The sequence below is a fragment of the Hyperoodon ampullatus genome (genome assembly GCF_949752795.1).
Source record: "Hyperoodon ampullatus genome assembly, chromosome: 11".
Classification (NCBI taxonomy): Eukaryota; Metazoa; Chordata; class Mammalia; order Artiodactyla; family Ziphiidae; genus Hyperoodon; species Hyperoodon ampullatus.
This window is the reverse complement of record NC_136924.1, coordinates 35577458-35593210: the sequence shown is the minus strand read 5'-3', so window position 1 is coordinate 35593210 and position 15753 is coordinate 35577458. Positions and strand designations below refer to the sequence as shown.

General features: G+C 40.1%; 1 protein-coding gene across 1 annotated transcript in view; it reads left to right on the top strand.

Moving 5' to 3' along the window:
* Window positions 1-1194: 1194 nt before the first annotated feature.
* The window catches only part of FAM227A (family with sequence similarity 227 member A), a gene marked incomplete at both ends in the record, with an annotated part of 80553 nt that continues 65994 nt past the window's right edge, over window positions 1195-15753 (top strand). The window contains 2 exon segments of the mRNA XM_079714903.1: window positions 1195-1336; window positions 9396-9478. Of these exon segments, the coding sequence (XP_079571029.1) occupies window positions 1195-1336; window positions 9396-9478 (225 nt within the window).

Genomic DNA, 15753 nt, shown 5'->3' with positions numbered 1-15753 from the left:
ATTAGGAGCCTCATGCTGAGGAGATGGACCCAGTATCATAGAAGCCCAGCATCTGAGTGCTGAAAAGGGGCTTAGGGACCTAATCCAAATCTCTGACTTTACAGGTGAGGCTCAAAGAGCCAAAGAGATTTGACTGCATTTCTAACTTGGAAATTGGCTTGCTAGATGGTCTGGAGCCCCATTTTTTCAGCAGTCTAGTCTTCTTATTTTTATTTATTTATTTATTTGGCCACACTGTGTGGCTTATGGGATCTTAGTTCCCCAACCGGGATGGAACCCGGGCCCCTGGCAGTGAGAGCGCCGAGTCCTAACCACTGGACCACCAGGAATTCCCTAGTCGCCTTATTTTTAAAACCAGAATAATTCTCATCAGGGGGTGGTGGGGATCAGCAGGTAGAAAGCAAAAGTATATATGCCTTGAAGTTCTCTGTTAAGAATGTAGTACCTATATACAATGAACACATGTGGGCTTCTCATGTGGTACATATATACAATGGAATATTACCCAGCCATAAAAAAGAAGGAAATAACGCCATCTGCAGCAACATGGGAGGACCTAGAGATTGTCATACTGAGTGAAGTAAGTCAGACAAGAGAAAAACAAATACCATATGATATCACTTATATGTGGAATCTAAAAATATGGTACAAATGAACTTATTTACAAAACAGAAATAGAGTCACAGATGTAGAAAACAAACTTATGGTTACCAAGGGGGAAAGGGGCAGGGGAGGGATAAATTGGGAGATTGGGAATGACATATACACACTACTATATATAAAATAAATAACTAATAAGGACCTACTCTATAGCACAGGGAACTCTACTCAATACTCTATAATGACCTATATGGGAAAAGAATCTAAGAAGAATGGATATACATATATGTATAACAGATTCACTTTGCTGTACAGCAGAAACTAGCACAACATTGTAAATCAGCTATACTCCAATAAAAATTTTTTTTAAAAAATGGCTTCTCAGACAAAAGCCTTTATTCCCCCATTAACATGCAGCATGTGCCTCGCTATCAGCCCTGCTTACAAGATGAGCATGGTTGTGCCTTCTAAGATGGTTCTATGCTATTTGTGATTCCCAGGAGGCTGGTGGAACAGAAAACAAGATTGTAGTGAGGAATGAGAGGCTCTTAAAAGTGGAAAGTTACTGTTTGTCAGTTTACAAGAAACTGGACAATGGCTGATTTCAGGAAGATGGATGTCATCAATTTCACTGCCTTGCCAATGGTGCCAGTAGATGAGCACCTGACTGTCTCATTCACTGCACAGAAAGTAATGAAGGATGCCATGAGGAAGAATCTGGAGGACAATCCACCCTGTATCCTTCTGTGGTGCTGTCTGCAATTGAGACCAAACACACCCGTGCAGAGGTGTAACCTGGGCTCAAGTCTATAACATACACCACTTACTAGATCGTTTCTTATATGTTTGTTAAGTTTTTTCAATTACTTAAGCCCTACCTGTCCTTTAAAAGGATATGAGGCTGTGAAGGATTGTTTGTCTTGAGTTTGTTTTACTAAGATAATCAGAAAGAGCCCTAAAGGAAGACATACTGGAAATATTCGTTGAAAGAATGGGGAAGAAAAGAAAAAAATGTTCTTTTTCCCCCATTGTCTCTTTCTTTCCCTTCTGCCTTCCAAAGAATTAAACTTATAGATAGAAACTAAGTTGTAGTCCAAACCTCTGCCCTCAGACTAGTTAGGTGAGTACCCAACTTTAAAAAAATTTTTTTCTTTTTTTTTTTTTGTGGCCACACCGCATCGCAGCTTGCAGGATTTTAGTTCCTTGATCAGGGATTGAACCCAAGCCCTCGGCAGTGCAAGTGCAGAGTCCTAACCACTGGACCACCAAGGAATTCCCTTTTTTTCTTTCTTTTTCTTTCTTTTTTTTTTTTTTACTCCCTTTGACCTTTCCTCTTCTCACCTGCCACTGCCAGCACCTCTACCTGGGTCCAGACTTTGCCCCTTCTGACATCATCCAGGCTCTACCAGCATCTTTCTTCTCTGACTCTGCCTTTATTGATCCAGATCTCACTTCTGACCCTGAACCTTGTATCTCAGGGACCCACAGAATCCCGTCTCTGGGGGACCATAGAACTCATCCAGCAAATAAAGACCCTCTCAGGTTATAAATAACCCTGTCTTTCCATCTTATATAGAGCTCATTTACCTTCAAGTCATCCTCCTGCCAACCAAACTGCATGTATCCCTCTGCATCACCTCACTTTCCATGCCTCTCAGAAACCCTTCTCAAGATGAGCACAAATGATCCCATCAGGATCTATTTCAGGGTCTCACTTTCCTGGGCCTTTTTCTAATGTACCCTCTTTCTTCCTAATCCTACACTTACCTCAACCTAAGTAATCCATTTCACTTCCTATGATTTGTCATGTCCCTCCTTGACATCTTCATTTGTCAAGTATCCTCCAATTTGTGAGGACACTTGAGGGTAATGGAAGTAACAGTGAACCCTGCTATATGTGAAGGCAGTGAGGAGTGGTAGGATAACGGGGCTTTTACAAAGGATATATCCTAAACCAATTGAGGCTAAGACAGAAAGAAATGCAAACGTAGAGAGGGTAATAAGAGGGTGCATTGAACTGAGCAGCGACTTCAACAGTGATAAACAAGGTTGAGATGCCCTTGGACCCAGGCATCCTTCACCTGAAGGAAACAGCTCTCTGTGTGACTGTGTGCATCACAGCATTATCTGTAGTTGTAAAAAAAAAATTTAAACAACTTAAATATTCAATAGCCAAGGTACAGTTAAGTCTATTAAGATGCATTCTCTAAATGGATTTGTATTCTACCATTTAAAATATTATGAAGAGGGCTTCCCTGGTGGCGCAAGTGGTTGAGAGTCCACCTGCCGATGCAGGGGACACGGGTTCGTGCCCCAGTCTGGGAGGATCCCACATGCCGCGGAGCGGCTGCGCCCGTGAGCCATGGCCGCTGAGCCTGCGCGTCCGGAGCCTGTGCGCCGCAACGGGAGAGGCCACAACAGTGAGAAGCTCGCGTACCGCAAAAAAAAAAAAAAAAAAAAATATTATGAAGATTATTTAGCTTTATGGAAAATAATCATAATAATGAGTAGGAGAGAAGTCAGAGTAGTAAAATAGGCATCCACTGATATTATAATTATGTAAAAAAGTGTGTATATCATAATGCTAGAAGGAAGTCTCCCAAAAACCTAACAAGTTGTTAGGGTGGTAGCGTAATGGGTGATTCTTTTTATATTTTCCAAAGTGTCTAGAATATGGTTAATTTTTGTTTATAATTTGTAAAGCAACTCATTTAACACAAGATAAAAGAAGTGTGAATGTTCGCAGAGAAAATAATTAAATGAAAAGACAGCACAGAGGGCCCTGAACCAAGATGGCAGAATAGAAGGATGTGCTCTCACTGCCTCTTGCGAGAACACCAAGCTCACAACGAGCTGCTGGACAGTCATTGACAGGAAGACACTGGAACTCACCAAAAAAGATACCCCACATCCAAAGACAAAGGAGAAGCCACAGTGAGACGGTAGGAGGGGCGCAATCACAGTAAAATCAAATCCCATAACTGCTGGGTGGGTGACTCACAGACTGGAGAACACTTATACCACAGAAGTCCACCCACTGGACTGAAGGTTCTGAGCCCCACGTCAGGCTCCCCAACCTGGGGGTCCAGCAACGGGAGGAGGAATTCCTAGAGAATCAGACGTTCAAGGCTAGTGGGATTTGATTGCAGGACTTCGACAGGACTGTGGGAAACAGAGACTCCACCCTTGGAGGGCACACACAAAGTAGTGTGTGCATCGGGACCCAGGGGAAGGAGCAGTGACCCCAGGGGAGACTGAACCAGACCTACCTGCTAGTGTTGGAGGGTCTCCTGCAGAGGTGGGGGTGGCTGTGGCTCACTGTGGGGACAAGGACACTGGCAGCAGAAGTTCTGGGAAGTACTCCTTGGCGTGAGCCCTCCCAGAGTCCACCATTAGCCCCACCAAAGAGCCCAGGTAGGCTCCAATGTTGGGTTGCCTCGGACCAAACAACCAACAGGGAGGGAACCCAGCTCCACCCAACAGCAGTCAATCGGATTAAAGTTTTGCTGAGCTCTGCCCACGAGAGCAACAGTCAGCTCTACCCACCACCAGTCCCTCCCATCAGGAAACTTGCACAAGCCTCTCAGATAGCTTCATCCACCAGAGGGCAGACAGAAGAGGCAAAAAGAACTACAGTCCTGCAGCCTGTGGAAAAAAAACCAAATTCACAGAAAGATAGACAAGATGAAAAGGCAGAGGGCTATGTACCAGATGAAGGAACAAGATAAAACCCCAGAAAAACAACTAAATGAAGTGGAGATAGGCAACCTTCCAGAAAAAGAATTCAGAATAATGAGAGTGAAGATGATTCAGGGCCTCGGAAAAAGAATGGAGGCAAAGATTGAGAAGATGCAAGAAATGTTTAACAGAGACCTAGAAGAATAAAAGAACAAACAAACAGAGATGAACAATACAACAACTGAAATGAAAACTGCACTACAAGGAATCAATAGCAGAATAACTGAAGCAGAAGAACAGATAAGTGACCTGGAAGACAGAATGGTGGAATTCACTGCTGAGGAGGAGAATATAGAAAAAAGAATGAAAGGAAATTAAGACAGCCCAAGAGACCTCTGGGACAACATTAAATGCAACAACTCTCACGTTATAGGGGTCCCAGAAGGAGAAGAGAGAGAGAAAGGACCAGAGAAAATATTTGAAGAGATTATAGTTGAAAAATTCCCTGACATGGGAAAGGAAATAGCCACCCAAGACCAGGAAGCACAGAGAGTCCCATACAGAATAAACCCAAGGAGAAACAGGCCAAGACACATAGTAATCAAACTGGCAAAAATTAAAGACAAAGAAAAACTTATTGAAAGCAGCAAGGGAAAAACGACTAATAACATAGAAGGGAACTCCCATAAGGTTAACAGCTGATTTCTCAGCAGAAACTCTACAAGCCAGAAGAGAGTGGCATGATATACTTAAAGTGATGGAAGGGAAGAACCTACAACGAAGATTACTCTACCCGGCAAGGATCTCATTCAGATTCGATGGAGAAAACACAAGCTTTACAGACAAGCAAAAGCTAAGAGAATTCAGCACCACCAAACCAGCTCTACAACAAATGCTAAAGGAACTTCTCTAAGTGGGAAACACAAGAGAAGAAAAGGACCTACAAAAACAAACCCAAAACAATTAAGACAATGGTCATAGGAAGATACATATCGATAATTACCTTAAACGTGAATGGATTAAATGCTCCAACCAAAAGACACAGGCTTGCTGAATGGATACAAAAACAAGACCCATCTATATGCTGTCTACAAGAGACCCACTTCAGACCTAAGAACACATACACACTGAAAGTGAGGGGATGGAAAAAGATATTCCATGGAAATGGAAATCAAAAGAAAGCTGGAGTCACAATACTCATATCAGATAAATTAGACTTTAAAATAAAGAATGTTACAAGAGATAAGGAAGGACACTACATAATGATAAAGGCATTAATCCAAGAAGAAGATAAAATAATTATAAATATATATGCACCTTACATAGGAGCACCTCAATACATAAGGCAATTGCTAACAGCTATAAAAGAGGAAATTGACAGTAACACAATAATAGTGGGGGACTTCAACGCCTCACTTACTCCAATGGACACATCATCCAAAATGAAAATAAATAAGGAAACAGAAGCTTTAAATGACACAATAGACCAGATAGATTTAATTGATATTTATAGGACATTCCATCCAAAGACAGCAGATTACACTTACTTCTCAAGTGCGCATGGAACATTCTCCAGGATAGATCACATCTTGGGTCACAAATCAAGCCTCAGTAAATTTAAGAAAATTGAAATCATATCAAGCATCTTTTCTGACCACAACACTATGAGATTAGAAATGAATTACAGGGAAAAAATGTAAAAAACACAAACACATGGAGGCTAAACAATACGTTACTAAATAATCAAGAGATCACTGAGGAAATCAAAAAATACCTAGACACAAATGACAATGAAAACACGACGATCCAAAACCTATGGGATGCAGCAAAAGCAGTTCTAAGAGGTAAGTTTATAGCTATACAAGCCTACCTCAAGAAACAAGAAAAATCTCAAATAAACAATCTAACCTTACACCTTAAGGAACTAAAGAAGACCAAACAAAACCCAAAGTTAGCACAAGGAAAGAAATCATAAAGATCAGAGCAGAAATAAATGAAATAGAAACAAAGAAAACAATAGCAAAGATCAATAAAACAAAAAGCTGGTTCTTTGAGAAGATAAGCAAAATTGATAAACCATTAGCCAGACTCATCAAGAAAAAGAGGGAGAGGACTCAAATCAATAAACTTAGAAATGAAAAAGGAGAAGTTACAACAGATACCACAGAAATAAAAAGCATCCTAAGAGACTACTACAAGCAACTCTATGCCAATAAAGTGGACCATCTGGAAGAAATGGACAAATTCTTAGAAAGGTATGACCTTCCAAGACTGAACCAGGAAGAAACAGAAAATATGAACAGACCAATCACAAGTAATGAAATTGAAAATGTGATTAAAAATCTTTCAACGAACGAAAGTCCAGGACCAGATGGCTTCACAGGTGAATTCTATCGAACATTTAGAGTAGAGCTAACACCCATCCTTCTCAAACTCTTTCAAAAATTTGCAGAGGAAGGAACGCTCCCAAACTCATTCTATGAGGCCACCATCACCCTGATACCAAAACCAGACAAAGATGTCACAAAAAAAGAAAACTACAGGCCAATATCACTGATGAATATAGATGCAAAAATCCTCAACAAAATACTAGCAAACAGAATCCAACAACACATTAAAAGGATCATACACCATGATCAAGTGGGATTTATCCCAGGGATGCAAGGATTCTTCAATAGATGCAAATCAATCAATGTGATACACTATATTAACAAATTGAAGAATAAAAACCGTATGATCATCTCAATAGATGCAGAAAAAGCTTTTGACAAAATTCAACACCCATTTATGATAAAAACTCTCCAGAACGTGGGCATAGAGGGAACCTACCTCAACATAATAAAGGCCATATACGACAAACCCACAGCAAACATCATTCTCAATGGTGAAAAACGGAAAGCATTTCCTCTAAGATCAGGAACGAGACAAGGATGTCCACTGTCACCACTATTATTCAACATAGTTTTGGAAGTCCTAGCCACGGCAATCAGAGAAGAAAAAGAAATAAAAGGAATACAAATTGGAAAAGGAGAAGTAAAACTGTCACTGTTTGCAGATGACGTGATACTATACATAGAGAATCCTAAAGATGCCACCAGAAAACTACTAGAGCTAGTCAATGTACAAAATTAATACACAGAAATCTCTTGCATTCCTATATACACTAATGATGAAAAATCTGAAAGAGAAATTAAGGAAACACTCCCATTTACCATTGCAACAAAAAGAATAAAATACCTAGGAATAAACCTACCTAGGGGAGACAAAAGACCTGTATGCAGAAAGCTACGAGACACTGATGAAAGAAATTAAAGATGATACCAACAGATGGAGAGATATACCATGTTCTTGGATTGGACGAATCAATATTGTGAAAATGACTATACCACCCAAAGCAATCTACAGATTCAATGCAATCCCTATCAAGTCACCAATGGCCTTTTTTGCACAACTAGAACAAAAAATCTTAAAATTTGTATGGAGACACAAAAGACCCCAAATAGCCAAAGCAGTCTTGTGGCAAAAAAAATGAGTTGGACGAATCAGACTCCCTGACTTCAGACTATACTACAAAGCTACACTAATCAAGACAATATGGTACTGGCACAAAAACAGAAACATAGATCAATGGAACAAGATAGAAAGCCCAGAGATAACCCCACACACATATGGTCAACTATCTATGACAAAGGAGGCAAGGATATACAATGGAGAAAAGACACTGTCTTCAATAAGTGGTGCTGGGAAAACTGGACAGCTACATGTAAAAGAATGAAATCAGAACACTCTCAAACACCATACACAAAAATAAACTCCAAATGAATTAGAGTCCTAAATGTAAGGCCGGACACTATAAAACTCTTAGAGGAAAACGTAGGAAGAACACTCTTTGACATAAATCACAGCAAGATCTTTTTTGATCCACATCCTAGAGTAATGGAAATAAAAACAAAAATAAACAAATGGGACCTAATGAAACTTCAAAGCTTTTGCACAGCAAAGGAGACCATAAACAAGACGAAAAGACAACCTTCAGAATGGGAGAAAATATTTGCAAACGAATCAACGGACACAGGATTAATCTCCAAAATATATAAACAACTCATGCAGCTCAATATTAAAAAAAACAACCCAATCCAAAAATGGACAGATGACCTAAATAGACATTTCTCCAAAGAAGACATACAGATGGCCAAGAAGCACATGAAAAGGTGCTAAACATCACTAATGATTAGAGAAATGCAAATCAAAACTGCAGTGAGGTACCACCTCACACCAGTTACAATGGGAGTCATCAGAAAATCTACAAACAACAAATGGTGGAGAGGGTGCGGAGGAAAGGGAACCCTCTTGCACTGTTGGTGGGAATGTAAATTGATACAGCCACTATGGAGAACAGTATGGAGGCCCCTTAAAAAACTAAAGATAAAATTACCATATGATCCAGCGATCCCACTACTGGGCATATACCCAGTGAAAACCATAATTCAAAAAGGCACATGCACCACAATATTCATTGCAGCACTATTTACAATAGCCAGGTCATGGAAGCAACCTAAATGCCCATCGAGAGATGAATGGATAAAGAAGATGTGGTACATATATACAATGGAATATTACTCAGCCATAAAAAGGAATGAAATTGGGTCATTTTTTGAGATGTGGATGGATCTAGAGACTGTCATACAGAGTGAAGTAAGTCAGAGAGAGAAAAACAAATATCGTATATTAACACATATATGTGGAACCTAGAAAAATGGTACAGATGAACCAGTTTGCAGGGCAGAAATTGAGACACATGTAGAGAACAAACGTATGGACACCAAGGGGGTAAAGCAGCAGCGGGGTTTGGGGTGGTGGTGTGATGAATTGGGCAACTGGGATTGACATGTATACACTGATGTTTATAAAACTGATGACTAATAAGAACCTGCTGTATAAAAAAATAAATAAAATTCAAAAATTAAAAAAATAAATAAATAAATGAACTGTGGGAAAAGAAAAAAAAAGACAGCACAGAAAGGCAGTGAGCTGCTGTTCTTTCCAGGCTCCCCCATCCTGTTCTATTTGTGTGTAATCATCAGCCAGAAAGTTTCCTTAACAGACTCACCTCCCAGCCTGCTGCACTGGCTCCATACAGCAGGTGAACCAAGAGATTGCTGAGACAGATCTGAGTCCCAACCCATTGGTGCACAGCCTGGTAAGTTATGTGTGCTGAGGCAAGGCCTCCAGGAAGGAAGGGCCCTAGGGGCCCCTCTACTTATTTGAAAGCACATTTGCACAATAGAAGTCTCAAAGGTATATTTTTTAAATTAATAAACTTTATTCTTAGAGACATTCTTGGTTCATAGCAAAATTGAGCTGAAAGTACGGAGTTCCCACATACCCCTCCCCGTCCCCACACATGCACAACCTCCCCATCACCAGAGTGGAACATTTATTATAATTGATGAACCTAAATTGACACATCACATTCACCCAAAGCCCATGTTTACATTAGGTTTCTCTCCTTGTGCTGTACATTCTATGAGTTTGGACACATGTATAATGATGTGTGTCCACCCTTATAGTATTATACGGAATAGTTTCACTGCCTTAAAAATCCTCTGTGCTGCTATTCATCCCTCTCTCCCCCCAGTCCTTGGCAACCACTGATCTTTTGCTATCTCCTTAGTTTTACCTTTTCCAGAATGTCACAGAGTTGGAATCATAAAGTATGTAACCTTTTCAGATTGGTTTCTTTTACTTAGTAATATGTCTTTAAGGTTTCTCCATGTCTTTTCATGGCTTGATAGCTCATTACTTTTTTGCACTGAATAGTATTCTGTTGTTTGGATGTCCACAGTTTATTTATCTGTTAACCTACTGAGGGGCATGTTGGTTGCTTCTGAGTTTTGGCAACTTTTTTTTTTTTTTTGTGGTACGCGGGCCTCTCACTGCTGTGGCCTCTCCCGTTGCGGAGCACAGGCTCCGGATGCACAGGCTCAGCAGCCATGGCTCACGGGCCCAGCCGCTCCGCGGCACATGGGATCCTCCCAGACCGGGGCACGAACCCGCACCCCCTGCATCGGCAGGCGGACTCCCAACCACTGCGCCACCAGGGAGGCCCTGAGTTTTGGCAACTTTGAATAAAGCTTCTATAAACATTCATATGCAGGGTTTTGTGTGGACATATATTTTCAGTTCATTTGGGTAAATACCAAGGAACATGAATCCTGGACCATATGGTAAGAGTATGTTTAGTATAGTAAGAAACTGCCAAATTGTCTCCCAAAGTGGCTGTGCCCTTTTGCATTCCCACCAGCAGTGAATGAGAGTTCCTGTTGCTCCACAGCCTCATCAGCATTTGGTGTTGTCAGTGTTTGGGATTTTGGCCATCCTAACCAGTATACTGTGATATCTCGTTGTTTTAATTTGCAGTTCTCTAATAACGTGATATTAAACATCTTTTTATATGCTTACTTGCCATCTGTATATCTTGTTTGGTGAGGTGTCTGTTGAGGTGTTTGCCCCATTTTTTTATTGAGTTGTTTGTTTTCTTATTGTTGGGTTTTAAGATTTCTTTGTATATTTTGGATAACAGTCCTTTATCAAATGTATCTTTTGCAAATATTCTCTCCAGTCTGTGGCTGGTCTTCTTTTGCTCTTGACATTGTCCTTTGCAGAGCAGAAGTTTTAAGTTTTAATGAAGTCCAGCTTATCAGTTATTTCTTTCATGGATCATGCCTCTGATGTTGTATCTAAAAAGTCATTGCAAAACCCAGGGTCATCTAGGTTTTCTCATCTAGGTTATCTTCTAGGAGTTTTATATTTAGGTCTATTATCCATTTTGACTTAATTTTTGTGAAAGATGTAAGGTCTGTGTCTAGGTTCGTTATTTTGCGTTTGGATGTTCAGTTGTTCGAGCACCATTTGTTGAAAAGTCTATCTTTGCTCCATTGTATTGCCTTTGCCTCTTTGTCAAAGGTCAATTGACTTTGTTTATGTGGGTCTATTTCTGGACTCTCTATTCTGTTCCATTGATCTATTAGTCTGTTTTTTTGGCCAATGCCATGCTGTCTTGATTACTGTAGTTTTATAGTAAGTAAGTCTTGAAGTCAAGTAGTGTCAGTTCTCCTTCAATACTGGGTTTGCTATTCTGGGTCTTTTACTTCTCCATGTAAAGTTTAGAATTAGTTTGTCAATATCGACAAATAAGTTTCTGGGATTTTGATTGGGACTGCATCGATCAAGTTGGGAAGAACTGACGTCTTGACAATATTGAGGCTTTCCATCTGTGAACATGGAATATCTCCATTTATTTAGTTGTTTAATTTCTTTCATCAGTTTTGTAGTTTTTCTTATTTTGATCTTGTACATATTTTATTAGATTTATACCTAAATATTTCACTTTTTTGTTAATGTAAATGGTATTGTGTTTTTAATTTCAAATTCCACATGTTCATTGTTGGTTATAGGAAAGGTCACATATCCAGTTGATTGATGATGCTGTTGAGTTCAGCTATTTTCTTACTAATTTTCTGTCTGCAGGATCTGTCCCTTTCTAACAGAGGGGTATTAAAGTCTCTAACTATTATAGTAGATTCATCAATGGATTCATTGTCCATGCAATTCTTTTTTTGCCTCATGTATTTTGATGCTCTGTTGTTAGGCACATACACATTAAGATTGTTAAGTCTTCTTGGTGTATTGACCATTTTATAATGCCCCTCTTTATCCCTGATAACTTTCCTGGATCTGAAGTCTGCTCTAAGTGAAATATACTTTTTTTTTATTAGTGTTAGTATGGTATATCTTTCTTCATACCTTTACTTCTAATCTATATATTTATTTATATTTAAAATGGGTTTCTTATAGACAAAGTATTTTGGATCTACTCTGACAATCTCTGTCTTTTAATTGGCATATTTAGACCTTTCATGTTTAAAGTGATTATTGATATAGTTGGATTAATATCTACTGTATTTGTTCTGTTTTCTATTTGTTGGCCTGTTCTTTGTTCCTATGTTTTAAAATATTTATTTATTTTTAATTTATTTTTATTTTTTGGCTGTGTAGGGTCTTAGTTGCAGCATGCGGGCTCTTTGTTGTGGCGCGTGGGCTTCTCTCTAGTTGTGGTGCATGGGCTCAGTGGTTGCGGCACGTGGGCTTAGTTTCCCCGTGATGTGTGGGATCCTAGTTCCCTGACCAGGGATCGAACCCACGTCCCCTGCACCGGAAGGCGGATTCTTAACCACTGGACCACCAGGGAAGTCCCCTTTTTCCTACTTTTGTCTTCCAAACTTTTTCTGCCTTTTGTGGTTTTAATTGAGCGCTTTATGTGATTTTATTCTCTCTCCTTTCTTAGCATATCAATGATACTTCTTTTTGTACTTTTTTTAGTGGTTGCCCTAGAGTTTAAAATACACATTTACAACTAACCTAAGTCTACTTTCAAATATTACTATACCACTTCACAGGTAATGCAAATACTTTACAATAATAAAATATTCCTAATTCCATCCTCCTGTCTTTTGTATCATTGCCATCATTCATTTCATTTCACTTGTGTATGTGTGTATATGTATATAGACACACATTGCTACTATTATTTTGAAGAAATTGCTATCTGTTAGATCAATTAAGAATAAAAAAACAAAATTTTTTATTTTACTTTCACTGATTCATTCTTTGATGCTCTTCCTTTCTTTATGTAGATCCAAGTTTCTGACCTGTATCATTTTCCTTCCCTCTAAAGAATTTCTTTTAGCATTTCTTCACGGCAGATGTACTGGCAACAAATTCTCTCAGTTTTCGTTTGTCTGAGAAAACCTTCATTTCTCCTTCACTTTTGAGGGATAATTTTGCAGAGTACAGGATTCCAGGTTGGCAGGGTTTTTTCCTTTACACTTTAAATATTTCACTTCATTTTCCTCTTGCTTGCATGGTTTCTGAGAAGTTGGATGTAATTCTTATCTTTGCTCTTTTATAGGTAAGGTATTCCCCCCACCCCCCGGCTTCTTTCAAGATTTTTGTTCCTTTTTTTTTTTTGTCGCTGTTTAAATATTTATTTATTTATTTATTTAGGCTGTGCCAGCTCTTAGTTGCAGCAGTGGGATCTTCGTTGCTGCATGTGGGATCTTTAATTGTGGTATGCGGGATCTTTTAGTTTCAGCACGCAGATTTCTTAGTTGTAGCATGTGTGTGGGATCTAGTTCCCCGACCAGGGATTGAACCCAGGCCCCCTTCGTTGGGAGCACAGAGTCTTACCCACTGGACCACCAGGAAAGTCCCTAAAGATTTTTATCTTTGATTTTCTAAAGTTTGTATATGAAATGCCTAGGTGTAGTTTTTTGGGTTTTGTTTTTTGCATATATCCTACTTGGTGTTATCTGAGTTTCCTGGATCTGTGTTTTGGTGTCTGACATTAATTTGGGAAATTTTCCAGTCATTTTTTGCTTCAAATATTCCTTCTGTTCTTTTCTCTCTTCTACTTCTGGTATTCCTATTATGCATATGTTACACTTTTTAAGAGTTGTCCCATAGTTCTTGAATATTCTGTTCTGTTTTGGGGGGTTTTTTTTCAGTCTTTTTTTTTTCTCTTTGCTTTTCTGTTTTGGATGTTTCGATTGTCATTTCCTCAAACTCAGAGATTCTTTCCTCAGCCGTGTCTAGTCAACTAATGAGCCCGTCAAAGGCATCCTTCTGTTTTGTTACAGTGTTTTTGATCTCTAGCATTTTTTTCCAAAGATTTTTTTGATGTGGACCATTTTAAAAGTCTTTATTGAATTTGCTACAATATTGCTTCTGTTTTATGTTCTTGTTTTTTTGGCCACGAGGCATGTGGGATCTTAACTCCCCAACCAGGAATCGAACCACAGCCCCTGCATTGAAAGGCGAAGTCTTAACCACTGGACCACCAGGGAAATCCCCTCTAGCAACCACTGGACCGCCAGGGAAATCCCCTCTAGCATTTGTTTTGGACCCTTTCTTAGAATGTTCATCTTTCTGTTTACATTATCCTTCTGTTCTTGTATGTTTTCTGCTTTTTCTGTGAAAGCCCTTAGAATATAAATCATAATTTAAAAAAATTCCTGGTCTGATAAGTCCAACATTTCTGCCGTGTCTGACTCTGGTTCTGATGTTTGTTTATGCTCTTCAAACTGTGCCTTTTGCCTTTTAATACGCCTTGTAATTTTTCGTTGAAAGGTAGATATGACGTACTGGGTAAAAGGAACTGCAGTAAATAGGCCTTCAGTAATGTGGTGGTAGGTGTGAGGGTTGGGGGGGGGAGTGTTCTGTAGTCCTATGGTTGGGTCTCAGTCTTTTTTTTTTTTTTTTTTTTAGCTTTTTTTTTTTTAATTTTTATTTATTTATTTATGGCTGTGTTGGGTCTTCGTTTCTGTGCGAGGGCTTTCTCTAGTTGCGGCAAGTGGGGTCCACTCCTCATCACGGTGCGCGGGCCTCTCACTATCGCGGCCTCTCTTGTTGCTGAGCACAGGCTCCAGACGCGCAGGCTCAGTAATTGTGGCTCATGGGGCTAGTTGCTCCGTGGCATGTGGGATCTTCCCAGACCAGGGCTCGAACCCGTGTCCCCTGCATTGGCAGGCAGATTCTCAACCACTGCACCACCAGGGAAGCCCCGGGTCTCAGTCTTTTGATGAACCTTCGGTACCTCTGGACTGGACTTCACCATTGCTTCTCAGTTTTTTCCCCCCTCTTGGGTGGGACAAGATAGCTAAATGGTGCTAGAATTGGGTATTTCCCCTCCCCCAGGTGGGTTAGGCTCTGGTAAATTATTGTCTCCTGAGGGAAGACAAAATGCTATATGGGATATTTAAGAATGGTTACATTTCCTCTGCACTTCCACGTGGGGTCATCAGCTGGAGCAGAACAGCAGTGGCTCTCTTTATCAGAGCGTGAGGTCTCCAGGTCGCCACAGTCCCCACCACTCCCTGATGCTCCTGATATGGAGGCAAAGTGTTGGTTGCCACATGGTCTTACGCTCGGCCGGCTTCACTCATTTATGTTACTATGTCTCCAAACACAATGAGAGAGACACAGACTAGAAGAGAACCCAAGTCATTTGTTGGCAGTGCAGTTCTGTAGATTGGGAGGACCTTCTCTGTGGGTTCTCACTTGGCCTGATCTTCAGTCCACCATGCTCCCTGGCCCTCCTTCTCTCCCATCCCTTCTCTCTGCTTCTTCGATCTGTCTTAACCCTGCTCCTTTACCTCCTGCCAGTTCACTCCACCTAAACCTCCTCACCCCTTCCTACCTGGCGTCTTGCTCTCCACCAAGTTCCTCTGGCCCAGGGTCCTGAACCTGGTGGTCTGCCTCCACAGTTTTTAGCTTTACCCTCACCTCGGCTTTTCCAGTACTGACTTTTGGGCCAGTTTAGCTCTTGAATCAACAATCTTTTTCTTTTATTAAAAAAAATTTAAATAGCAAGGTAATGCATGCTTATTCTAAAGTATTCAGGTATCTACAAGTATG